General features: G+C 50.1%; 1 protein-coding gene across 1 annotated transcript; it reads left to right on the top strand.

Moving 5' to 3' along the window:
* Nucleotides 1-7,903: 7,903 nt before the first annotated feature.
* On the top strand, nt 7,904-22,072 carry SLC38A5 (solute carrier family 38 member 5; the record flags this gene model as incomplete). The annotated part of the gene is made up of 15 exons (XM_080718864.1): nt 7,904-7,956; nt 8,039-8,114; nt 8,785-8,900; nt 8,977-9,050; nt 10,897-10,989; nt 11,127-11,205; nt 15,032-15,114; nt 16,965-17,023; nt 17,123-17,260; nt 17,464-17,543; nt 18,627-18,727; nt 18,933-19,048; nt 20,564-20,708; nt 20,799-20,902; nt 21,971-22,072. The coding sequence occupies 15 exons, from the start codon at nt 7,904-7,906 to the stop codon at nt 22,070-22,072; spliced, it is 1,419 nt and encodes a 472-aa protein (XP_080574990.1).
* Nucleotides 22,073-26,715: the final 4,643 nt, after the last annotated feature.

Genomic DNA, 26,715 nt, shown 5'->3' with positions numbered 1-26,715 from the left:
CTGAGGCTGGCTTTGAACCTCCTGGGATTACAGTCATGCACCACCATACCTGGCTTTTTATTTTTAATTGTGTGTGTATGTGTGTGTGTGGTACTGGGGGTAGAACCCAGGGGCTTTCTACCTCTAGGCTACACTCCCAGACCTATTTTCTACTTTATTTGGAAACAGGGTCTCACTAAATTGCTGAGAGCCTCACTTAGTAGCGGAGGCTGGCTTCGAACCTGCGCGATCCTCCTGTCTCAGCCTCTCAAGGTCTGGGATGATAGGTGTTTGCCGCCAGCCCGGCTTGGTTATGTGTTTCCTTTTTGGTGACGTGCATGTTGTAATGTCAGTGTAATGCATCTGGGTCGTGTGGGCCTCGCCCCCGTGTTTAAGCGTCTCCTCTTTATGGTCTGTGGGTGAGTGTGGTGTTCGCGTTGTTTCTGTGTCTCCCGTGTATCTGCGGCTTGTGTCTTTCTTCCCTGAGTGTGGGCCACAGCTGTGTTTGTGTCTCTCCTGGGTGAACGGCCCCCAGGTGTGTGTCCTCCAGTGTTTCTTTTGGAACTGTTGTGCGTGTTCTAGCGGATCCTGTTTCTTTCTCTGGCGGACTTGGATGTGTTTTCTGGGTTTCCTCTTTGATCCTATATACATTTGCTCTCTGCATTCCTGCATTTCCTGGCTGTGCTTTTGTACATTTTCCATGGGTGCTTCTTCTTCTTCTTCTTCTTCTTCTTCTTCTTCTTCTTCTTCTTCTTCTTCTTCTTCTTCTTCTTCTTCTTCTTTCTCTTTCTCTCTCTCTCTCTCTCTCTCTCTCTCTCTCTCTTTCTTTCTTTCTTTCTTTCTTTCTTGCGGTACTGGGGATGGAACTCAGGAGCATTCTACCTCCAAGCTACACCCCCAGCCCTATTTTTTGTTCTTTTTTTGTGGTACTGGGGTTCCTGGAAACCCTTCTACTTTCAGGCTACACTCCCAGACCTATTTTATATTTTTATTTGGAAACAGAGTCTCTTAAGCCAGTGAGGCTGGCTTTGAACCTGAGCGATCCTCCTGTCTGCCTCCCAAGCGTGAGGATTACAAGTGTGCGCCACCACACCCGGCTTATTCTTTATTTGGAAACAGGGTCTCACTGAGTTGCTGAGAGCCTCACTCAGTAGCTGAGGCTGGCTTCGAACCTGTGCGATCCTCCTGTCTCAGCCTCCCAAGCGCGGGGATTACAAGTGTGCGCCACCATGCTCAGTTTTTTCTTTATTTTGAAACAGGGTCTCACTGAGTTGCGAAGGGCCTCACTAAGTAGTAGCTGAGGTTGTCCTCGAACCATGAGATCCTCTTGTCTCAGCCTCCCAAATGCTGGGATTATAAGCATGCGCCACCATGCCTGGCTCTTTTTTTTTTTTTTAAGTGATACTGGAGGCCGGGATGATGGTGTACACTTGTAATCCCAGTGCTTGAGACAGGAGGATCAGGGTTCATGGCCAGCCTCAGCTTCTTAGTGAGTCCCTTCACAACTTAGTGAAACCCTGTTTCAAAAGAATAAAAAATAGGGCTGGGGGGTGTATTCATTTCAAGTCACCCCCCATGCCATTGTGGCATGGGGCTGTATTTATATCTTCTGTATTTCTATCTTTCTAATAAACTTCTTTAAATCTTCAAAATAAATAGGGCTGGGGGTATAGCTCAGAAATAAAATGTCCCTGGGTTCCATCCCCAGTACCACAAGAAAAAAAAAAGTAGTATAGGGAGCCAGGCATCGTGGCTGAGACCAGAGGATTGCAGGTTCGAGGACAGTCTCAGCAAATACTGAGACTCGACAAAAAAAAGAAGTAGTACTGGGGATTGAACTCAGGGCATTCTACTTCTAATCCACCCCTCACCCCAGCCCTTTTTATTTATTTGAAAACAGGGTCTCACTAAATTGCTGAGTTGGGGTGGTCCTCGAATCTGCAGTCCTCCTGTCTCAGCCTCCCTCATACTGGGATTAATGGCATCCCTAGCCCTTCCTTCCTTCCTTCCTTCCTTCCTTCCTTCCTTCCTCCCTTCCTTCCTTCCTTCCTTCTTTCATTTGGTATGGAGGCTTGAACCCAGGGGCATTCTACCTTTGAGCTGTACCTCCAGCACTATTTATTTTGAACAGGATCTGGCTAGGTTGCTGAGGCTCACCTCAATCCCGTGATCCTTGTCTGAGCGCCCCACGTACTCAGATTTCAGGCCTGTGCCACTGTACCCAGCTCCCTGGTCGTGTCTTCTTGGACTCCACTGGTTTATCAGTCACCCTGCATGTGTACTCGGCTGTATACAGCCATCTGCTTAAATGGAGCCCGTGTGCCTGTGACTAGGCTTCTGTTTGTACAATCATATCTGCCAGTCGCTGCTTCTCTCGGGGACCAGAGCTTTGCGGAGTTACGTGTGGTCACAAGTACACATGTGAATTCGCATGCACGAAGGTATCATTTGAGAGCCTGCGTCTGGAAATTGGCCTCCAGGGCCATGTGGCTCTGGAATCGTGTGCATAAGAAAGATTCGGGGTCTGTGCAGTGTCGGCGTTCCTTTTTATACTCTCCATGCGGATGGGGCCGTGTGATTCGCTAGTTGGTGCTGTTCGGCGTGGCTGTCAGTCCATGGTCCTTGTTGACTGTGCCCCTCCATTTGTCAGTCTGTGTTCTCTCTTTTTATTTTTATTTTATTTTATTTTATTTTATTTTATTTTATTTTATTTTATTTTATTTTGTGGGTCTGGGGATGGAACCCAGGGGCATTCAACCTCCGAGCTACACCCCCTGCCCTATTTTTTATTCTTTCTTTTGAAACCGGGTCTCACTGAGTTGCAGAGGGCCTCACTCAGTAGCCGAGGCTGTCCGCGAACCGCGATCCTCCAGTCTCAGCCTCCCGAATGCCGGGATGACGAGCGTGCGCCACCACGCCCGGCTTGCTCTCTCTCTCTCTTTATCTTTATTCATTTTATTTTTTTGGTATTGGGGATTGGACTCCAGGGCATTCGATCTCCCCAGCTCCTCTTTTTTGTTTTGTTTTGTTGTGGTACTGGGAAGCAAACCCAGGGGCACGTGGGAAGCCTGAGCTACACTCCCAGCCCCCCCCCCTTTTTTTTTGGTGGTGCTGGGGTTCCTGGAAACCCTTCTGCCTCCGGGCTACACTCCCAGACCTAGTTTATATTTTTGTTTGGAAACAGGGTCTCTTAAACCTGCGCGATCCTCCTATCTCCACCTCCCAAGCGCGGGGATTACAGGCGTGCGCCACCACGCCGGGCTCCCAGCCCCTTTTTTAAAATTTTGAAACAGGACCTTGCTAAGTTGCTGTCTCTCACTGCATTGCTGAGGCTGGCCCCATACCTGCCATCCTCCTCCCTCAGCCTCCCAAGTAATGGGATCACATGTGTGTGCCACCGTGTCTAGCTTTCAAGTCTGTGCTCTCTCCCTGTACAGCTCTTAAGCCCGTGAGTGATGATACCTGCAAAATTATCATTCCTGCGTGGCTGTGAGTGTGTGTGGCATCCTCGCATGAGCCTGGCCTTTCCATGCGCAGTGATGGTTTGCATCTGCCAGCCCTGATGTTGCTGGGAGTCCTATAGCACATCTGGTTTTACTTGTTTGCATACCAGTGGGGGATGGTGCATCAGGCCCCATCTCTGAGCACCGGGTCAGGGTGCTATGGGGCCTGTTTCTAGCTATGGTCCCTGGGTGTGCAGGGGTCTGTCTCCCACTGTGGGGGAAGTAAACGCCTCATCCGTTGTTCTCCTACAACTGCAGGTGGGGTGGGGGCATCCAGGCGAGCTTTGAACGCGCAGCTGGCTCCTGGCCTTTCCGGGAATTCTGTGTTCCCTATGGGGGTTGGGCAGGCACAGCAGGGGCCACACAGCAGCCTCTTGTCCACCTGGGCTTCAAGCAGCTTAATCCAGTTGTGCCCCTATTTCAGATCCACCCTCTCTGGTTCCCAGTAGGTTACATAAGATTTGCTTGAAATGAACACGCCTGTTACATGCATGGGAACAAACAGACCCTACCATATAACATACATAGTGAACTGGATATGGTGGTGCATACCTGTAATCCCAATACTTGGGAGGCTGAGACAGGAGGATCACAAGTTTGAGGCCAGCCTCAGTAACTTAGACCCTCAACAATTTAGAGAGACACTGTTTCAAAATTAAAAAAAAAATAAGCTGAGCGTGGTGGCGCACGCTTGTAATCCCCGCGCTTGGGAGGCTTGAAACAGGAGGATAATACAGTTTCGAAACCAGCCTCAGCTACTTAGTGAGGCTCTCAGCAACTTAGTGAGACCCTGTTTCTAAATAAAATATCAAATAGGTCTGGGAGTATAGCCCAGAGGTAGAAAGCCTCTGGGTTCCACCCCCAGTACCACAAAATAAATAAATAAAAAATAAAAAGGGCTGGTGGTGTATCTCAGAAGTAAAAGCCCCTGGGTTCAACCCCAGTACCAAAGAGAGACAGATACTGAAACACATACCTCAGGGTGTGGACAGGCCCTACCCCCTGCCTGGGACCGGGCTGCAGGACTCTAAGACCCACACAGTTCTCAGACACTGTGTCTATACTCCCCACCCAGGTACAAATACCCTGCCTTCCTCCCTCTGGGTTCTCCACAATCTGGGATCCTTTCTTGGTTCAGATGTCTTAGTGGGGTGGGATTCTCGAACAGAGAAGGGGGACACCAGAGGCCGTTAACAGGTGCCAGCAGCAGCTCAGTGGATTCACATCCAGAGGCGGAGCCCCGATTTAGCGGGACTCTCGTTTTCAGACATAGGTTTACTACTGTGTGCTGCGAGTCAGGCAAGTTACCATATATGGAATCGGCATACGGGGCGCAGCGTCATTGGTCTGTGCTGATGTGACTGGGGGCTTCCGGGAGCAGCTGCCCCAGCGTGTCTGGTCCCAGCCTCCGTGTGGGGTGTGTCTGGCCCTGTGCACCTGTCCATCCACCAGCCTCTGCGTCCTGTTTGCGACTGGCCTGGATCACCTGTTGCCTTCCTACAGGTGCTTTCCTGAACCTATCCCTACCCACCTGTCCTTTTTTTTTTTTTTTTTTTTTTTTTTTTGGAGGCACTGGGGATGGAACTCAGGGGCATTCTACCTCTGAGATACACCCCCCCCAGCCCTATATTTTATTCTTTATTTTGAAATAGGGTCTCACTGAGTTGCGAAGGACCTCACTAGGTAGCTGAGGCTGTCCAGGAACCCCGATCCTCCTATCTCAGCCTCCCGAATGCTGGGATTACAAGCATGCGCCGCCACACCCGGCTCCACCTGTCTACTTTGAGTCTGGCTCTATGGTGCTGTTTCCAAGATTGCTCCTCTGCCTGTCTACCACCTCCTCCTCCACGCCCCCATCACTTTCTGTCCCCACTGTGATCTTTTTGTCTCTGTGTTCTATCTCCCGCCTATTTATCTATTTGTGATTTTTTTGGGGGGGTACTGAGAAATGAACCCAAGGGCATTTTACCTTTGAGCTACACCCCCAGCCCTATTATATTTTTATTTTGAAACAGGGTCTCGTTAAGTTGCTGAGGCTGCACTCCTCTGTCTCGGCATGCAGCCTGCCTGTGACCATTTCTTTCTGTCTTCTCACCTCTGTTCCTCTCCCACTGCCGGATCAGAGTCTGTTCCCCCTCTCTCCCCGTCCACTTTAGATGCGGCGCTTTCTATTCTCTCCATCTTTCAGGCCGTCTCCCCCATGGCCACCAAGACACACACAAACCTCTCTCTTCCTCCACATGGGTTCAGATGTGGACCCGCCTAGGGCCAGAAGGAGGGAAACTCAATTAAAATTAGCACCTCTTCCCAGAAAAGAAAAATATCCGTGGGCCCCAATGGGGCGCTGGCAGTGCTGATTAGCTGGGCGGAGCAGATTGGCTGTAGGGTGGGGCGGGGGCAGGGCGGGCCAGAGCTGAAGCCCAGCGACATTGGGGTCCTAGAGCCCAAGTCAGTTACTGCCGGTTCGGGAGCTGAGGGGAGCATGGAGGTGAGGAGGGGCGCAGGCCACCAGATGGTAGCCCTGGACACCCTGAGATGTGAACGGGGCGGCGGGGCCGGGGTCCCAGAGGGGGTTCAGAAGTTCCCTGGAGATATTTGTAGGGGTAGGCGGGAATTGCATGAGAAGAGGTCCTTTGGGTTCCTCAGTCAAAGGAGGTAAATTCGGGAGTGTTGGGCCCACCAAGGATGCTCATGGCTGGGGAGGGGACCCCTTCGTGGCTGCGACTTTCGGGGTCCCAGGAAGGGGAATCACCGCGTTTGGGAAGGGGTTTTCCTGGAGCCACGTTTAGCTCTGATGCGGATCTTGAATGGCAGTTTTTCAGACACCTCAGTGCCAGGAAGTGAGCCCAGGGTCGGGGGTTTCTTCAGAGACGTTCCATCCAGCTACATCCACTAGACGGAGACCTGGGATACGGACGGGGACGGGGAAGGCAGAGACATCCCTAACCCAGGAGACACATGAGGCCCTGGTGGGGGGACTTTTATACAGAGAGGGCTCATGCGAAGGAGGGGAAATGGCCAAGCTCACCCTCCGGCGGGTTCCAGAGGCACCCCAAGCCCAGCAAGGATCTCAAGTCTGGAAGTGTCTCTAAAATGACTTCTGCCAGGAGATGAGTGTTTTAAGACTTGATAGGTTCCTAGAAAATACCATTAGCCCTAGAAGGGGAAGAAATAGGAGTCTCTGGGGTTAGATTAATTAAGTCTCGATTTCAGAAACCCCCGTGAGCTAAGTGTCGGTTTCCTGAGAGGCTCTGGTCTGACCAGATAAGCCACCATCCCCCCTCCAGCCCGACCTGGTCAGTTACCAGGAGGACTTGTCCTCTCCCCGCCGACCCCGGCCCCAATCACCTGGCCACACGACCCCCCCGGGACCCCAGCCAGTTAGTTCAAAAGGCATTTCTTCTAGCCTATTAGTCCTCAACACGTAACCCCGAGACGGTTTGTAACGCTGAGGCGCGCACGCGGTCTCTCTCTCTCTCTCTCTCTCTCTCCCTCCCTCCCTCCCAAATCTCTTGGCTACCAGGCAGTCTCTGGTATGGTCAAAACTTTTGCCCTTCATCTGGGTCACTTTGTGTGTGTGTGGCGGCGCTGGGGATGGAACACCCAGCAAGCGCTCTACCACTGGGCTACACCCCAGCCCCCCGCGGCGGGGTCGCTTTTATCTCTGGAGGAGGGCCATTCGGGCTCCTTTGATTTCTGCCTAGGACCTTCCGAATGCCTGAAAGCCTTTGCCTTTGTGTGACTCCCCCTTCCTCATACAGCTCTCTTAACCTTTTAGTGACTCTGCTCCATTCTCTCCCTCTCTCTTCCTTTCCTTTTCTCTCCTTCCTTCCTTTATTCTTTCCTTTCATTTTGTACTTGGGATTGAACCCAGAGCATTTTATCTCTGAGCTACCCCTCAGCCCTATGTGTGTGTGTGTGTGTGTGTGTGTGTGTGTGTGTGTGTGTGTATGTGTGTATTTATTATGAAAGGCTGTCTGGCTAAGTTGCTGAGGGTTTCACGAAGTTGCCTGGACTAGCCTCAAACTTTTGCTGCCTCGGCCTCCCCAGTAACTGGGGTTACAGGCATATGTCACAATACCCAGCACTATTTGCTGGGGCAGGTAAGGGGATACTGGGGATTGAACCCAGGGGCATTCTACCTCTCAGCTACTCCACAACCCCCCCCCCACTTTGTGGTACTGAGGATTGAACCCATAAGCATTCTCCTTCTGAGCTATACTCCCAGCCCAGTCCTATTTTATTGTATTTTGAAACGGGTCTCACTAAGTTGCTGAGGGCTTAGCTATTTGCTGAGGCTGGTCCCCAACCTGTGATTCTCCTGCCTCAGCCTCCCAAGTACTGGGATTACAGGCGTGTGCCACTTTACCTGGCCCTCTGCTCCATCTCTGACCCTCCTGCCCCATTTCTTTGCCCACAGGATGGAAATGCAGGACCCAAAGATGAACAGAACCTTCCCTGCGGGTGCTGTGGGGTGAGTCAGGGGGCCCAAGGATATAGGCTCGAGAAGGTCAAGATCACCTTCTCACCTGCCTCTATTTCCCTGCTCTATCCAGCTACAGGCAAGAGCAGGAGGGCTTCCTGCCTGGCCATGGTCCTGCTCCTGGGAGGAAGCCGGTCCAGTTCATGGATGTAAGCAAGCCAGCAGGATCAGTCTTGCTCCCTCCCTCTCCCCACTACTCCCCTCCCCCAGGCTTTTGCCTTGCTTAGCATCCCCCCCCCCTCCGGCTTCCTTCCATCCCTGCTTGCGCCCTCTTGGGCTCTCCCTGTAGAAAATGCTTCCTGAGCTGGCTGTGGTGGCGCACGCTTGTAATCCCAGCGCTTGGGAAGGCTGAGACAGGAGGATCGCGCAGGTTTGCAGCCAGCCTCAGCTACTTAGTGAGGCTCTCAGCAACTTAGTGAGACCCTGTTTCCAAATAAAATATAAAATAGGTCTGGGAGTATAGCCCGGAGGTAGAAGCCTCTGGGTTCCACCCCCAGTGCCACCAAAAAAAAAAAAAAAAAAAAAGCTTCCCTCCTCAGTTGATCGCTTGTCCCTCAAACTCCCCTCGGCAGCCCTGCTCCTCTCCACTTTTAGTGGCTCTCCCCCTCCCAAGTTTCTCCTGCTTTCCCTCCTTGCAGCGCCCCCTGCCCCAGTTTCTTCAACTCTTTTTCCCTTCCAGCCTCCTCCCATAGCCCTCCTTGGGCTTCTTCGCACCCCATTTACCCAAACCCTCACCCAGTCTTTTCCTGGCCCTGGCAGTAGTCTCCCTCCCCGGTCCCCTCTCTCCATGTGTGCTCGGAATTTGCCCTTTGCCCGTAGTTTGAAGGGAAGACATCATTTGGGATGTCGGTGTTCAACCTCAGCAACGCCATCATGGGAAGCGGCATCCTGGGGCTGGCCTATGCCATGGCCCACACGGGAGTCCTCTTCTTCCTGTGAGTCCCGAGGGGGCGGGGAGGGGCGCAGGGGGGGCGGGGCACGCGGGAGGCTGAGCTGTGCTGTCTTTCTCAGGGCCCTGCTGCTGTGCATAGCGCTTTTGTCTTCGTATTCCATCCACCTCCTGCTGACCTGCGCTGGTGTTGTAGGTGAGATCCAGAGCCCGGATCCCTGTCTCCATCCCTGTTCCTTTGGAACGCAGACCCCAGACCCAGTTCTAGAACTCAACCCAGACCTTGGAGCTCAGGCTCACACCCAAATCCCTGACCTCATGCCCCAGACATCAACTAGAACCTCACACACTGGACATGCCACCCTGACCCCACATCCGAGACCTAGCACCCCGGACTCCACCTTCAACCCTGGCTCCCAGACTTTATCTGGGATCCTAGATCCTTCACTTCCAATTCCCAACCCCTACGGATCGATATGGCCTCAGACCTTCCCCATCCCCAGATTGCTGCACTCCATCTCTAACCCCGCCGTTAGTCCATAGCTCTCCTTATCCGCACAGCCCCAAGCCCCACTCCTCAGCCCCCTTTCCCAGCTGCCACTGCCTCTGTCCATATCCTGGCGTCAGGATCCTCAGTTCCAGCCAGGCATGATGGTGTGTGCCTGTAATCCCATTACTTGGAAGGCTGAAACAGGTTTGAGGCCAGCCTCAGCAACTTCCTGAGACTCTGTTTAAAAAGAGGCGGGCGTGGTGGCGCACGCTTGTAATCCCCGCGCTTGGGAGGCGGAGACAGGAGGAACAGGCAGGTTTGAAGCCAGCTGCGCTGGCTTAAGAGACCCTGTTTCCAAATTTAAAAAAAGTATAAAAATAGGTCTGGGAGTGTAGCCTGGAGGTAGAAGGGTTCCATCTCCAGTACCACCTAAATAAATAAATAAATAAATAGAAGCCAGGCATGGTGGCGCACGCTTGTAATCCCAGCTCTTGGGAGGCTGAGATAGGAGGATCGCACAGGTTCAAAGCCAGCCTCAGCTACTTAGTGAGGCTCTCAGCAACTTAGTGAGACCCTGTTTCCAAATAAAGTATAAAATAGGTCTGGGAGTATAGCCCGGAGGTTAAAAAAAAAGCTCCTGGGTTCCACTCCCAGTACCACACACACAAAAAAAAAATAAAAATAAATAAAAAATAGAGAGCTGGCGTGGTGGGGCATGCTTGTAATCCCAGTACTTGGGAGACTGAGACAGGAGGATCACAGGTTCAAAGACAGCCTCAGCAATTTAACAAGGCCCTCTACAACTTAGTGAGACCTTGCTTCAAAATAGTTAATCCGGGCGTGGTGGCGCACGCTTGTAATCGCAGCGCTTGGAAGGCTGAGACAGGAGGATCACACAGGTTTGAAGCCAGCCTCAGCTACTTAGTGAGGCTCTCAGCAACTCAGTGAGACCCTGTTTCCAAATAAAGTATAAAATAGGTGTGGGAGGATAGCCCGGAGGTAGAAAAGCCCCTGGGTTCCACCCCCTGTACCACCAAATAAAAAAAGAAAGAATAAAAATTAAGGATCAGGGTATAACTCAGAGGTACAATGCCTCTGAGTTCCATTCCCAGTACTAAATGTAATAATAATAATAATAATAATAATAATAATAATAATAATAATGTTAGGACTGGGGGTGTAGCTCAGAGGTAGAGTGCCCCTGGGTTCAATCCCCAGTACCACTATCACTACTACTAATAATAATGATAATAAGAAGGCTGGGGGTGCAGCTTAGAGCTTAGAGGTAGAATGCCCCTTGGTCTCACACACACACACACACACACACACACGTACACACACATCTCCAGCCTCTAACCTCCCCTGGCCTCATATGCCACCACCCAGACCACTTAGGTCAACCCTAGCTACTTAGCCCTCACCTCCAGCATCCATTAGCTAGAGGCAAGCCCTCCTCCACCCCAGCTCCCAGACCCTCTGGCCCCTCCTACTCCTCACCCCTGACCTGGCCTGCAGAACCCACAACCTGCTCCTTCCTGTTCGCACCCCCCAGGCATCCGAGCCTATGAGCAGCTGGGACAAAGGGCATTCGGGTCTGCGGGAAAGGTGGTGGTGGCCGCTGTCATCTGTCTGCACAATGTTGGAGGTGAGGATCCTGGGAGGTGGGAGTTATCTGGGGGGAAGAGGGTGGGTTGAGGTGGGCTTTCCCAAGTGAGGCTGGTGAAGACAGGCTGGGAGGATGAGGGGGATCCTCTGGCTTACACTCTCCCCCATCTCTTCCAGCCATGTCCAGTTACCTGTTCATCATCAAATCTGAACTCCCCCTGGTCCTCGGCACCTTTCTGGATGAGGACCCCAAGGGGTGAGTGGACAATGGCCCTGGCTGGCCTGCAAAGCCTTGACTTTGCCCATGTGGTCCAGCTGTGTCCTCCTGACTGGTGGGTGTTCTACTTTGAGACCGTTGGGCAGGCCAATGGGGTCAGACTGGGACTCCTGTGCCTTGTGATATAGACAGTGTGTGGGTCTAGCACCCTGACCACACCCCATCTTGCCTGATTTCAGAAGCTAAGAAGGGTCGGGCCTGGCTAGTACTTGGATGGGAGGCAGTATGTTGCTAATTATAGGAGTCCAACAGACCAGGTGCTGATTCTGAGTCCACGTCCAGGGTGCACTGACGAGGAAGGACCATGCATGTGTGTGACTATACACATCCAGTAGACAAGGACTTTCTTGATTTGCTTTGGTAACTGTAATACTGGCTGATTCTCTGGCCAGCCACGCGATGGATGACAGCTGTGTCCCGTGTGCTGTGATTCCAACAATGTGTCTGACACTTGGCTTCTCTGACTTTCCCTGTCCAGCTAATTCTGGGTCCACTAGGCTGCTGGACTCTCTAACTCTGATGTGTGTGTGTGTGTGTGTGTACATGGTGTGCTGCGGTGACACCTATGTCTGATTTTCTCTGACGGTGTCAATAATCTGGTGACTCTTGTGGCAAATCCTCTCTGGTTGTGGTGTGTGTGTGTGTGTGTGTGTGTGTGTGTGTGTGTTATTTTATTTTTGGTATTCCACTACCAAGCTACAACCCCCTACCAGCCTTTTTATTTTTAACTTGGAAACAAAGTCTTTCTAAGTTGCTGAAGCTGGCTTTGAACCTGTGATCCTCCTGTCTCAGCCTCCTCCCAGGTGTGCGCTACCAACCCAGCTTTGTGTGTGATCTTTGATTATGACCGTGTCCATCCTCTGTGGTGGTTGCATGTTGTCCTGCCTGTGTGTTGGATTCTGGATCCATCCTACTGGTGTAGTCTGTGTGGTTGCTGCGTGTACAGTGGGACTACTGGCATGATCATGTGTGCCCACAGCATGCGGTGGGTTCTGCACTGCACACACCTCACTGCCTCTATATGGTGCTGGGGGGTGGAACCCAGGGCCTCTTGAATGAAGCGTTCTAGCACTGAGTTATACCCTCTACCCCCACAATATGTTTTTCTGTGGTGTTAAACATTGAACTCAGGAGTGCTCTACACTCTACCTCTGAGCTATACCCTCAGCCCTTTCTACTTTTTTATTTTGAAACAGGGTCTTGCTAAGTTACCGTGCACTGGCCTCGAACCTGCGATCCTCCTGTCACAGCTTCCCAGGCACTGGGAATACAGGTGTGTGCTTCTGTGTCTGGCTCCTCTCTGCCTGTTTTGACACACAGCTCTGTGTGTTCTGGGCCTAACCCTGACTCTGGAATCTCACACACTCGAAGTTAGCCTTAGCAGCTTACTGAGGCTGTCAGCAGTTTAGTGAGACCTTGTTTCAAAAAATAAAATAAAACAGAACAGGGCTGGGGTTTAGTGTGGAAGTAGAAAGCCTCTGGGCTTAATTCCCAGTACCACACACAAAGAAATAGGGCTGAGGATGTAGGTCAGGGGTAGAATGTTCCTGGGATTCAATCTCCAATATCACAAAATATAAAATAAAACGTGCTGGGTGTGTAGCTAAGCAGTAGAGTGCTTACCTAAAGTGTGCAAATGCTCTAGATAATCTCCAGGATGGCACAGAAGAAATACAAGTTTTTACTGGGTGTGGAGGCACACACTTGTAATCCCAGTACTCGAGAGGCTGAGATAGGAGGATCACCAGTTCCAGTACAACCTCAGCAAGTCGTGAGACTCTCATCAACCTAGTGAGACTCTGTTTCAAAATAAAAATAAAATAGGGATGGGGGTGTAGCTCAGAGGTAGAATGCCCCTGGACTCCATTCCCAGTACCACAAAAGAGAAAGAGGGAGAAAGAAAAGTTCTTTTGAACAAATAAACATTTGTCCAGCCAGTTCTATATTAGTAGGCTATCTTGCCCTCTAATATCTGTATGATTTCCTTGTTTTTTTTTTTGTGTGTGTGTGGTACTGGAGAAGGAATCCAGGGACATTCTACCTCCGAGCTATACCCCAGCCCTATTTTTTTATTCTTTGTTTGGTGAGTCTGGGGATAGAACCTAGGGGCATTCAACCTCTGAGCTACACCCCCTGCTCTATTTTTTATTCTTTTTTTGGGTGGTATTGGGGGTGGAACCCAGGGGTTTTCTACCTCTGGGCTATACTCCCAGACCTATTTTATATTTTATTTGGAAATAGGGTCTCTTAACTAAGTTGCTGAGAGCCTCATTCAGTAGCTGAGGCTGGCTTCAAGCCTGTGCGATCCTCCTGTCTCAGCTTCCCAAGCATGGGGATTACAAGCGTGCGCCACCACACCCGGCTTATTCTTTATTTTGAAACAGGGTCTCACTAAGTTGAGGAGGGCCTCACTAAGTAGCTGAGGCTGGCCACGAACTGTGATCCTCTGTCTCAGCCTCCCAAACTCTGGGATTACAAGCCTGTGCCACCACTCCCAGCTTTCTTTATTTTGAAATAGGGTCTCACTGAGTTGCAAAGGGCCTCACTAAGTAGCTGAGGCTGCCCGAGAACCTTTATCCTCCTGTCTCAGCCTCCCGAATGCTGGGATCACAAGCATGTGCCACCATGCCTGGCTCTTGTTTTGTTTTTTGTTTTTTGTTTTGGTACTGGTGATTGAACAGAGGGGCATTCTACTTCCAAACTATACCTCCAGTCCTGTTTTATTTTTATTTTGAAACAAGGTTTCACTAAGTTACAAGCATGAGCCACCATGCCTGGCTTGATTCCTCTCTTTCTTTGACCTTGGTCCCAATAATGTGGTAATTTGCTGATTCTTTTTTTTTTTTTTTGGTGGTACTGGGGTTCCTGGAAGCCCTTCTACCTCCGGGCTGCACTACCAGACCTATTTTATATTTTTGAAACAGGGTCTCTTACGCCAGCGCGGCTGGCTTCGAACCTGCGATCCTCCTGTCTCTGCCTCCCAAGCGCGGGGATTACAAGCGTGCGCCACCACGCCTGGCGTCATTTGCTGATTCTGACTCTATTGCACTCTCTCTTTGGCTGTGTGGCCAAATCAGGCATCCAACAAACACTGAACTGTTAAACAAGCACATGTGTTTCAGAAGTTTCAATTGACTCTGTTCCTGCCCGGCTCCCTTGAGACTACTCTACCTGTTAGACATCCCAGAATCATAACTACTTCTGTCTTTGTGTCTGACACCTTCTGTTGGACTGGTTTTCACATCAAGTCCAAGTGATTTTCCGGGCGTAGTGGCACACACTTTTAATCTCAGTACCTGGGAGGCTGAGACAGGAGGATCTCAGGTTCAAGGACAGCCTCAGTGAGTAATGAGACTCTAATCACCCCAGTGAGACCCTGTTTCCAAATAATAAATAAAATGGGGCTGGGAGTGTAGCTCAAAGGTAGAATGCCTCTGGGTTCTTCAGTAAACACACACACACACACACACACACACACACACACACAGTCCAAGTGATTTGAGGTATTTGGCCATCTGATTGTATGTCCACTTGGGAATCTGATGTCACATGACTAGCTGTACTTATGTTTTTGGCTGTATCCCAACCGAAGGTGTCCAACTGATGATGTCCTAGTCATTCTGATTTTTTCAGTCAATCTCCTTGTGCCATTTATTGCTGTAATCACTTGAACGGCTTCTGAGCTGAGGTGTTCACTCGGCTCCTGTCTGAAGGCAGAAATCTGCCCGTCTGGCGTCTTCCATGAGCGTTAGCCTGAGAGTTTTCGTCAGGGGCAGCTAAGCTCTGTGTCTTCCCATCTCACTAGGGGCTGGTTTTTGAAGGGAAACAACCTCATCATCATCGTCAGCGTACTGATCATCTTGCCCCTGGCGCTCATGAAACACTTGGGTAAGACGCTTCCTGCATAGGTCATTGGGTAGCAGGGCTAGAAAGTGGGAACTAGACTGAGAAAATTCCCTTTTTCAAGGGCTGGAGAACGCCAGAGGAAGCTTGTTTGTGAACTGGGGATTGAATTCAGGGGCAGTAGACCTCTGAACTACACCCCCAGCCCCAGCCCTGTGTGTGTGTGTGTATGTGTGTGTGTGTGTGTGTGTGTGTGTGTGTGTGTTTGTGTGTGTTTTACTGGGGATTGAACCCAGAGGTATTCTACTTCTTAGCTTCACCCCCAGCCTGATTTTTTTGTGTGTGTGGTTCTGGGGATGGAACCCAGAGGCATTTGACCTCCAAGCTACACCCCCTGCTCTATTTTTTTTTATTCTTTATTTTGAAACAGGGCCTCACTAAGTTGCAGAGGGCCTCACTAAGTAGCTGAGGCTGGCTTCAAACCTGTGCGATCCTCCAGTCTCAGCCTCCTGAATGCTGGGATTACAAGTGTGCACCACCACCCCCAGATGATTTTTTATTCTTTATTTTGAAACAGGGTCTCACCAAGTTGCAGAGGGCCTCACAAGTTGCTGAGGCTGATTGCAAACCTGCAACCCTTCTGTCTTAGCCTCCCAAGTACTAGGATTACAAGTATACTCTACCATCGCCTGGCTTATTTTTTATTTTTTAATTTATTTTTATTTATTTTTTATTTTTGTGGTACTGGGGGTGGAACCCAGTGACTTTCTACCTCCGGGCTGTACTCCCAGACCTATTTTCTATTTTATTTGGAAACAGGGTCTCACTAAGTTGCTGAGAGCCTCACTAAGTAGCTGAGGCTGGCTTCGAACCCGTGCGATCCTCCTGTCTCAGCCTCCCAAGCGCGGGGATTACAAGCGTGCGCCACCATGCCCAGCCGCCTGGCTTATTTTTTAGAGATAGGGTTTCAAAACTTGCTGAGGGTCTCACTAAGTTGCCAATTGGCCCCCAATATGTGTGATCCTTCTGCTTCAGCCTCCCTAGTAGCTGAGATTACAAGCATATACCACACACCTGGCTCCTTTGCATAAACGTTTAAATTTTTTGTGGTACTTGGGATTGAGCCCAAGGGTGTTCTACACCCCCAGTCCCATTTTATTTTATACTTAGAAACAGAGTCTCACTAAGTTACCGCACACTGGCCTCAAACCTGTAATCTTCTTGTCTCAGCCTCCCAAGTCCTGGGATTACAGGCATGTGCCACCAAGCCTGGCTATATAGGCTTTTACTTCCACTATGACCAGACTCCCTTCCATAGCAAGCTCCTACTAGCCTGTTAAAACCCACATTAAACAAGCTCTCCCTGAGTCCTGCGTGGCGACACACACCTGTAACCCCAATGCTTAGGAGGCTGAGACAGAAGGATCACAGGTTCAAGGCCAGCTTGAGCAACTAAACCAGACCCTGTCTCAAAATTAAAAACAAAACAAAACAAGACTGGGTGTGGTGGTGCATGCTTGTAATCCCAGTACTTGGGAGGCTAAGACAGGAGGATCGCAGATTTGTGGTCAGCCTCAGCTATTTAGTGAGGCCCTCCACAACTTAGTGAAACCATGTTTCAAAATGAAGAATAAAAAGTAGGGCTGAGGGTGTAGCTTGGAGGTAGAATGCTCCTGGGTTCCATCCCTAGTACTGCAAAAAAAAAAAAGAATTAAAAAAATGAAAAGGTCTGGCGATATAGCTCAGTGGTAGTGGTAGTGAACCTCTGTGTTCAATCTCTAGCACCCCCACACACAAAGCTTATGCAAAGGTGAGTCCCGTGAAGAAGCCTTGAAGGTTGGGCTTTGCTGGGGGGTGGGTATTCATTTCTGAGCTCTGTATGTTGTCCCCTGCAGGCTACCTGGGGTATACCAGCGGTCTCTCTCTGACCTGCATGCTGTTTTTCCTTGTTTCGGTGAGTCTGAGAGAAGGACATGAGAAAGGTGGGAAGGGTTTGGGACACTGGGACATATCCTGCCTCATGACCTTGCTTCCCTACTCCCGCACGCCCCAGGTCATCTATAAGAAGTTCCAGCTTAGCTGTGTAGCAAGTTACAACGAGACAGCAATGGAGAGCGAAGCCTCCCTGAGTCTCCCTGGCCAGGGGCTCAACAGCAGCTGCGAGGCCCGCATGTTCACAGTGGACTCACAGGTGGGTATGTAGGTGTGGCAGCTGGCACCGCACCAAGACCCTCTACCCTCTGGTCCTGTCCACGCTGCATCCTGCTCAGGGCCGTCTCAGGTATTGGGGGGCTTCCATGTGTCTGGTGCAGAGGGTGGTGGCGGTGCCAGGGAGGAGAGGATCCTCTAATCCCCTGTGGGTTCTAACCTGGTGTACTTGAACCATTCTTCCAGATGTCCTACACAATACCCATTATGGCTTTTGCCTTCGTCTGCCACCCTGAGGTGCTGCCCATCTACACAGAGCTCTGCCAGTGAGTGGCAGGCGTCGGGTGTGTGTGTGAGGGGCAGCTGGGGTGGGTCCCCACCGAGGCCCTGAGATGGCAGCAGGATGGTGGTTGTGTGGTGCCGATCGAGGAGTTTGGAGTGGCCAGGAGGCCTCGGAGGTCTTGGGGTGGTGACCTTACTGATTGAGGCTAAGTAGTCTACTATTTTTTCTTTTGCGGTACTGGGGATGGAACTCAGGGGCATTCTACCTCCGAGCTCCACCCCCAGCCCTACTTTTTATTCATTATTTTGAAACAGGGTCTCACTGAGTTGCAGAGGGCCTCACTAAGTAGCTGAGGTTTGCGATCCTCCGGTCTCAGCCTCCCAAATGCTGGGGTTACAAGCGTGCGCCACCATGCCCGGCTTAGTAGTCTACTATTTTAACGTCCAGTCCAAGTGTGAATGAGTTGGGAACAGAGATCAGATGGAGGGGCGGTGGCCTGCATGGAGACAGAGATGGTCAGATGGATGGGGGGGGTTGGGTGGGTGATAAGACAGAAAGACGCCTGGATATGGCGGTGCATGTTTGTAATCCCAGTACTTGGGAGGGAGGCTGAGACAGGAGGATCATAGGTTTGAGACCAACCTCAGAAACTTAGCAAGATTCTCAGCAACCTAGGGAGATCTTGTTTTGAAATAAAAAATTAAAAGGGCTGGGAGAGGAGCTCGGAGGTAGAATGTCCCTGGGTTCAATCCCCATTGTCAAAAAAAGTAAAAAAAAAATATAAATAGGGCTTGAGGTGTAGCTCAGCGATACAGCAACCCTAGGTTCAAACCCCAGTACCATAAAAAAGACAGAAGGACAGCTTGGGTGGTCAGATGGAAGGGAGAGTCCGTGAAGGTCAAATAGGGAGGAGAGGTAGAGATGGTCATATGGGGTAAGATATAGAGGGTAAGATATATGGGGTAAGGGGAGGTTTGGCTAATCTCACAGGGGAGGCAGGGTGCATCCTCGTGTGTACCAGCTGAGTGGCAGTCTGGGAGGAGGGGATTTGAGGGTGGGGGCTTGGCCCTGTCTAGGCCAGGATGAGAAGCCTAGGCATGACAGCTCCATGACCTGTGTCCCTTAGGCCTTCCCAGCGCAGGATGCAGGCAGTGGCTAACGTGTCCATTGGGGCTATGTTCTGTATGTATGGGCTCACGGCGACCTTTGGATACCTCACCTTCTACAGTGAGTACAGCGGGGACTGGGCTGAGACTGGGGCAGGAGCTCTGAGCTCTTGCCTGCCGTGACCTTGGACCTATCAGTCTTCAAAGGGAGGGCATGGGTCCCATGTCGGTTTTCATCACCATGTTTACGGGCACGGGTTTCTTGGTCCCTGGTCCTGGTATTCCGATCACATCCTCCATCTTGTGTCCCCTGTTCTGTGGTCCAGACAGCGTGGAAGAGGAGATGTTACACAGGTACGACCTGAATGACCGGCTCATCCTCTGCGTGCGCCTGGCAGTGCTGCTCGCCGTGACCCTCACCGTGCCCGTGGTGCTGTTTCCTGTGCGTGGTCCCGGGGACAGGGCTGGAGGGCATGGGTTTCTGGATGGAGGGTGGAGATGGAGAGGTGGAAGAGGTGGGGACAGATAGACAGGGAAGGGAGAGTTGTGAGATGGACAAGAGAAGGTAAAACTAGATCGTCAAACAGAAGGGGGAAAGTGGATGGCAAGACAGAGTGTGTCAAGGGGACAGGAGAAGTCAGTTGGAAGGAGGAGGCACAGATAGGTGGCGATGTAGAAGAGGGAGCCAAGAATGGTCAGTCAGAGGGCAGAAGCCTGAATAGATGGCCAGAGTCAGGTGCAGTGACACATGCCTGTAATTTTAGTACTTGGGAGGCTAAGAAAGGAGGTATGAGGCCAGCCTCAGCAGCTTAGTGAGACCCTGTTTCAAAATAAATTTAAAAAAGGGCTGGGGGCATTTCAGAGGTAGAATGCCCCTAGTATTCAATCCCTGGTACCAATCATAAATTAATAGGTAAGCTGAGCGTGGCATGTTTGTAATCCCAGCATTTGAGAGGTTAAGACGGGAGGATCCAGGTTTGCAGACAGCCTCAGCTACTTAGTGAGAAGCTAAAACAAGAGGATCCAGGTTTGCGGATAGCCTGTTACTTAGTGAGGCCCTCTGCAACTCAGCGAGACCCTGTTTCAAAAATAAAAAGACTAATAAATGGGACTTGGGGTGTCACTCGGAGGTAGAATGTTCCCTGGGTTCCATCCCCAATACCACAAAACAAACAAACAAATAAGGAAAGAAACAAAGAAAGCATAAAAAAATAGGGCTGGGGGTGTAGCTTGGAAATAGAATGTCCCTGGACTCTATCCCCAGTGCCGAAATAAATAAATAAATAAATAAATAAATAAATAAATAAATAAAAGAAGAAACAGGATGGGTAGGAAAAGATGGAGGCTGAGGTGGTGAGATGTAGGAGGCTAAAGCTCCCAGATGGGGAGGTGAGAATGATATAATAGAGGTGGGGGGCCAGGTAAGGGTGCACACACCTGAAATCCCAGAACTTGGAAAGATGAGACAGGAGGATTGCACATTTGAGGCTAGCCTTAGTAACTTAGTGAGGCCTTAAGCAACTTAGTGAGATCCTGTTTCAAAATAAAATAGTAAGATAGGACTGGGGGTGTAACTCAGAGGTCAAATGCCCCTGGGTTCAATCCCCAACAGCACACACACACACACACACACACACACACACACACACACACACCCCAATAGAGGTGGGAGGTGGGGTAAATGGGATTTCAGACAGAACAGAAGGGCAGGTGATGGTCAAATGGGATGGCAGAGATGGGCGGAGAGAGGGAGCGAGGACTCCGGGTGGTGGGGGAAGTGCAGATCCATGATCAGACTGAAGGAAGAGGCGGAGGCAGGACGCTCATTCAGAAGGTTGAGGGACACATGGATGGGCAAAATGGAGCCATAGACAGGAAGCAGGAGGGGGAAATCTGAGAGAGAGGGTAAAGACAGGATCCCCATCCTGACTCCTGTCCTGCCCTTTCTCTGCCACAGATCCGCCGGGCCCTGCAGCAGTTGTTCTTCCCGACCAAGGCCTTCAGCTGGCCACGGCATGTGGCCATAGCCCTGATCCTGCTGGTTTTGGTCAATGTCCTCGTCATCTGTGTGCCGACCATCAGGGATATCTTTGGGGTTATCGGTCGGTATCTTCAGCTCCATTCCTTTGCCCTGCCTGTTATGGACGGCACGTCCACACTCAGGTTCACTCCCGTCCCTTCTTGTTCTCCAGGATCCACCTCAGCCCCCAGCCTCATCTTCATCCTTCCCAGCATCTTCTACCTCCGCATTGTACCCTCTGAGGTGGAGCCCCTCTTCTCCTGGCCCAAAATCCAGGTAAGCATCCAACCGAGGGCTGGGGGAAGAGGCAGCATTCCAGGGTGGCTGGAAATCGGAGTCACAGTCTCAGGAGGGCTGGGTGGTGTGGAAGAATAAAGGCGATCATCTGGAGAAAGGCTAGAGTAATACCCCACACTAGCAGGGTCTGGGAAGGTATAGGGAGCATTCTACAAGGGGCCGGTAGCCAGGCTTGGTGGCACATGCCTATAATATCAGTACTTGAGAGGCTGAGACAGGTTTGAGGACAGCCTCAGCAATGTAGCCAGACTCTCAGGAACCTAGCCAGACTCTGTTTCAAAACAAAACAACGAGCCGGGCGTGGTGGCGCACGCTTGTGATCCTAGTACTTGGGAGGCTGAGCCAGGAGGATCGCACAGGTTCGAAGCCAGCCTCAGCTACTTAGTGAGGCTCTCAGCAACTTAGTGAGACCCTGTTTCCAAATAAAGTATAAAAATAGGTCTGGGAGGATAGCCTGGAGGTAGAAAGCCCCTGGGTTCCATCCCTAGTACCACACACACACACACAATAAATAAAAAACAAAAGAAAACAACAACAAAAAAGAAACAACTGGAGGTATGGGGGTGCAACCCAGAGGTAGAATGCCCTAGGATTGGAGGAGGAGGAGGAAGGAGGGAGGGAGGGAGGGAGGGAGGGAGGGAGAAGAGAAGGAAGAAAGGAGGGGCCGGTGGGCTGGGGGTGTGGATCAGTGCTTGAAGCCCTTGCCGAGCACATGTGCAGGTATGAGGCTGCAGGTTTTATCTCTCACCTTGCAAAAATAAATAAATAATAAATAAATAAAAGGAGGAGGCTGGCATAGAGGGAGCTTTCTCCAGATAGATGGAAGGAGCACTACTGGGAAGAGGTGGGAGCACTTTGGAGGAGGGCAAGAGAGATTGCTCTCAAAGACATCTGGGGCAATAGAAGTGGGGTTCACAGGAAAGTGCTGGCTCTAAGGAAAGGGAAGGGAGCCCAGAGGAGGGCAAGAAATAGCTGGGACACTCTGGAAGGAGCTATGAGCTTGGGATGCATTCTCTGGGGGCTCACCTCTCTCCCTCTCACCTGCAGGCCATGTGTTTTGGTACCCTGGGGGTCCTCTTCATGGTCGTTAGCCTGGGCTTCATGTTCGCCAACTGGGCCACAGGCCAGAGCCGTGTACCTGGACACTGACGTGCCCTACCCCGCCCAGCTCAGTCCCCACGCACACGTATATGTGCATGGAGGAAATTGGGGCCACTCTCCTGGGACCCTCCTGCCTGGGGTGTGGAGGCAGATGGTCTCATTAATGTGGCTGTCCAAGGTGAGGGACAGCAGAGTCTGTGGAGTGGCTCCTTCCCCCGGGATGCTGAGCCTGGATCCTGCCCCTACAAGGACGGAAGAGACCAGGTCCTTGGGGGGTCCTTGTCCAGCCCATTCCTCTCTGCCTCCCTCCCCATCCTTGAAACTGTTTGTTAAGATTACCCTCGGGCTAAAGGGGGAGAATAAAAGATGCTGAATTGCAACATTGGCCTCAGACTTCTGATCATTCTCTTCTTTTTTTTAAATTTTTATTTATTGATTTTTTTGGAAGGGGTACTGGGGGTGGAACCCAGAGGCTTTCTACCTCCAGGCTGTACTCCCAGACCTATTTTCTATTTTATTTGGAAACAGGGTCTCACTAAGTTGCCGAGAGCCTCACTCAGTAGCTGAGGTTGGCTTCGAACCTGTGCGATCCTCCTGTCTCAGCCTCCCAAGCGCGGGGATTACAAGCCACCACGCCCAGGTTATTGTTCTTTTTATTAAATGGGGACTGAACACAGGGACATTCTACCTCTGAGCTATATAACCCCAGACCTTCTTAAATGATTTTTATTAGCTAGGCGTGGTGTCACACGCTTGTAATCCCAGCATTTGGAAGGCTTAGACAGGAGGATGGAGGTTTATGGCCAACCTCAGCTACTTAGTGAGGCCCTTTACAACTCAGTGAGACCCTGTTTCAAAATAAAGAATAAAAAATCGGGCTCAGGGTGTAGCTCGGAGCTAGAATGCCCCTGAGTTCTATTCCCGGTACCCCTCCACCCCCAAATAGGGCTAGGGTGTAGCTCAGAGGTAGAATGTCCCTGGGTTCCATCCCCAGTACTGCAAAAATAAATAAATAAATAAATAAATAAATAAATAAATAAATAAATAAATAAATAAAATGATTTTTATTTTGAAACAGGTCTCTCTAGGTTGTGGAGGGACTTGCTAAGTTGGTGAGACTAGCCTCCAACCTGCAATCCTCCTGTCTCCGCTTTCCAATTACTAGCATTACCCAGCGCAGACTTCTTCTGCCAGTGTAAGTGCAGGCAGGAGCAAACTGAGGCACTGAACAGAACTGCCCACTTCAATATGTCTACTCCTTTCTCCAGTCCTTCAACGACATGGTATTCGGTCATTTTGCTCACTTACCCAGGGTCTCACTCGGTGTCCTCATGGCCATGACCCAGAATACCTGCTGACCACAACTTAGAGGAAGGAAGGGTGATTTGCTCACAGTTCCAGAGGTTTCAGCCCATGTTAGATTGACTCTGGGGCCACTGGTTCTCAGGGCATAATGGCAGAGAGCAGAGAGGAGAAGAAGAGAGCTTATTAGCTCTCGAGAGCAGCAGAGAAAGGAGAAGAGGAGATGGGAGGGGAGGAGAGGGGAAGAGAGGGAAAAGATGGGGGAATCACAGGTTTATAGCCAACCTCGGGAACTTAGTGAGACCCTATTTTATAATACCAAATAAAAGCCGGGTGTAGTGGCATATGCCTGTAATCTTAGCACTTAGGGGGCTGAGATAGGAGGATGGCAGGTTCATGGTCAGCCTCAGTAACTTAGTGAGGCCCTCTGCAACTTAGTGAGACCCTGTTTCAAAATGGTTCAGACATAGAATGCCCCTGATTCCTGTTCCCAGTACCACACACACACAAATAAGGAGCTGGGATGTAGCTCAGTGCAAGTGCAGCACCTTGGATTTGACCCCTAGTTCCAAAAAGACAAAAAAGGACCCCAAAATACAAAATTTAAGAGCAAGGAAAAAAAAAACCACCTTTGCCAGACATAGTGGTGCACGCTTATTATTATTATTATTATTATTATTATTATTATTATTATTATTTTGGTGGTACTGGGGTTCCTGGAAGCCCTTCTACTTCCGGTATACACTCCCACGGGCTACACTCCCAGACCTATTTTTTAACATTTTTATGTGGAAACAGAGTCTCTTAAGCCAGCGAGGCTGGCTCAGAACCAGCGCGATCCTCCTGTCTCCGCCTCCCAAGCGCGGGAATTACAAGCGTGCGCCACCACGCCCGACGTGGTGCACGTTTATAATCCCAGTACTTTGGGAGGCTGAGACCAGCCTCAGCTACTTAGTGAGATTCTCCACAACTTAGTGAGGCCCTGTTTCAAAATAAAGAATAAAAATCCAGGTGTGGTGGTACACGCTTGTAATCCCAGTGCTTGGGAGGCTGAGACAGAAGGATCATCAGGTTCAAAGCCAGCCTCAGCTACTTAGGTGAGGCTCTCAGCAACTTAGTGAGACCCTGTTTCCAAATAAAATATAAAATAGGTTTGGAAGTATAGCGTGGAGGTAGAAAAGCCCCTGGGTTCTACCCCCAGTACCACCAAAAAATAAAGAATAAAGAATAAAAAACAGGGCTGGGGGTATAGCTCAGAGATAGAATGCCCCTGGTTCCATCCCCAGTACTACAATAAAATAAAATAAAGTAATAATAATAAAACAGGGATGGCGGTGTAGCTCAAAGGTAGACCACCCCTGGTTTCAATCCTGGTACCAAAAATTAAATAGATAAATAATATAAGGTTGGGTGTATAACTCAGGGGTGGAGTACCCCTTCCTTCGATCCTGTACCATACATACAAAGAAAGAGTCACGCTGGGCATGGTGGCACACACTTGTACTATCAGTACTTGGGAGGCTGAAACAGGAGGATCACAGGTTCGAGGTCAGTATCAGGAACTTAGTGAGACTCTATTTCAACATAAAAAATAAAAAGGGGCTGAGGGGGGAGCTCAGAGTATTATAAAATGCCTCTTTGTTCAATCCCCAGTACCAAAACAAAACAAAACAAAATAAAGGGTCAGAGAGCAGCAGACACATGTGCTGTATTTGGCCCCGTCTCCAGAGAATGAGGTCCAGGGGGTCACATGATATGACATCCGAACTCTAACACTTACCCATTCAACATCTATTTCTTTTTTTTTCTCTTTTTTTAGCGGTACTGGGGATTGAACCCAGGGGCATTCTACTTCGAAGCCACATCCCCAGCTCTATTCTTAAATTTTGAAACAGGTTCTCACTAGGTTGATGAAAGTCTCACTCACTCCTTGCTGAGGCTGGTTTTGAACTTGGCGATCCTCCTGTCTCAGCCTCCCAAGTACTGGGATTACAATCCACCCTGCCTGGCTACTTAACATCTATTGAGAGCCTACTTTGTGCCAGGTTGGGAAAGAGCGATGAATCAAGCAGGCAATGATGTTCCAACACAAGAGTTGGGAAAACTGACCTCCAGGCCAAATTCAGCCTGCAGCCTATTACCGTATGGCCCTTAAGCTAGGAATGGTATATATTTCTATATGATTGGGAAAAAAGAAGACTATTTCGAGACACTGGCATTTGTCTGAAACTCATCTTTCAGTGTTGCTAAAGTTTTATTGAAAAGTTTGGCTTGGCCGGTTATGGTGGCGCACGCTTGTAACCCCCGCGCTTGGGAGGCCGAGACAGGAGGATCGCACAGGTTCGAAGCCAGCCTCAGCTACTTAGTGAGGCTTTCAGCAACTTAGTAAGACCCTGTTTCCAAATAAAGTATAAATAGGTCTGGGAGTATAGCCCGGAAGTAGAAAGCCCCTGGGTTCCATCCCCAGCACCATAAAGAGAGTTTGCACATGGTTTTTGGTTTTGTAGTGGAGCTGAAGAATGCAATACAGACTCCATGGCCCACAAAGCCTATGCTCTATAGTCTTCTGCCTCTTTTCAGATCCCTGATCTTGCAAAAGAAAGGATAATTTCTTTTTTATTTTTGGTATTAGGGATTGAACCCAGGGGACATTCTACCTCTGAGCTATACTCCCAGCCAATTTTATTTTTTATATTTATTTATTTATTTTGGTGGTACTGGGGTTCCTGGAAACCCTTCTACTTCCGGGCTACACTCCAGATCTATTTTATATTTTTATTTGGAAACAGGGTCTCTTAAGCCAGCGAGGCTGGCTTCAAAACTGTGCAATCCTCCTGTCTCTGCCTCCCAAGTGAGGAGATTACAAGCCTGTACCACCATGCCCAGCTTATTTTTATTTTTTTTGCTTTTTTTTTCCGGGTCTGGGGATGGAACCCAGGGGCATTTGACCTCCGAGCTACACCCCCTGCCCTATATTTTATTCTTTATTTTGAAACAGGGTCTCACTAAGTTACGGAAGGCCTCACTATATAGTTGAGGCTGTTCACGAACCGCGATCTTCCCTGGGATTATAAGCGTGTGTGCCACCACGCCCGGCTTTTACTTTTATTTTTTTTTTATCTTAAACAGAGTCTAAGCTGCTGACAGTGTCACTAAATTGCTGAGACTGGCCTCAAACTTGTAATCTCCTGTCTCAGCCTCCCAAGTACTGAGATTACAGGAGGGTACTACCACACCCCACTGATAATTCCTGATAAAGTAAATAAATGATATGGGTGAGGAGCCAGCAGGGAGGCCTTGCAGAGGAGGGGACCAGGAGCAGGGTCCTAGGCTGCCTAGAAGGAACAAGCCTCAAAGTTATCTTGGCAAGCCGGGCGTGGTGGCGCATG

The sequence above is a fragment of the Muscardinus avellanarius genome, assembly GCF_963383645.1.
Source record: "Muscardinus avellanarius genome assembly, chromosome: X".
Lineage (NCBI taxonomy): Eukaryota > Metazoa > Chordata > Mammalia > Rodentia > Gliridae > Muscardinus > Muscardinus avellanarius.
Note: the sequence above shows the minus strand (reverse complement) of the source record. Positions and strands in the feature narration are given on the sequence as shown.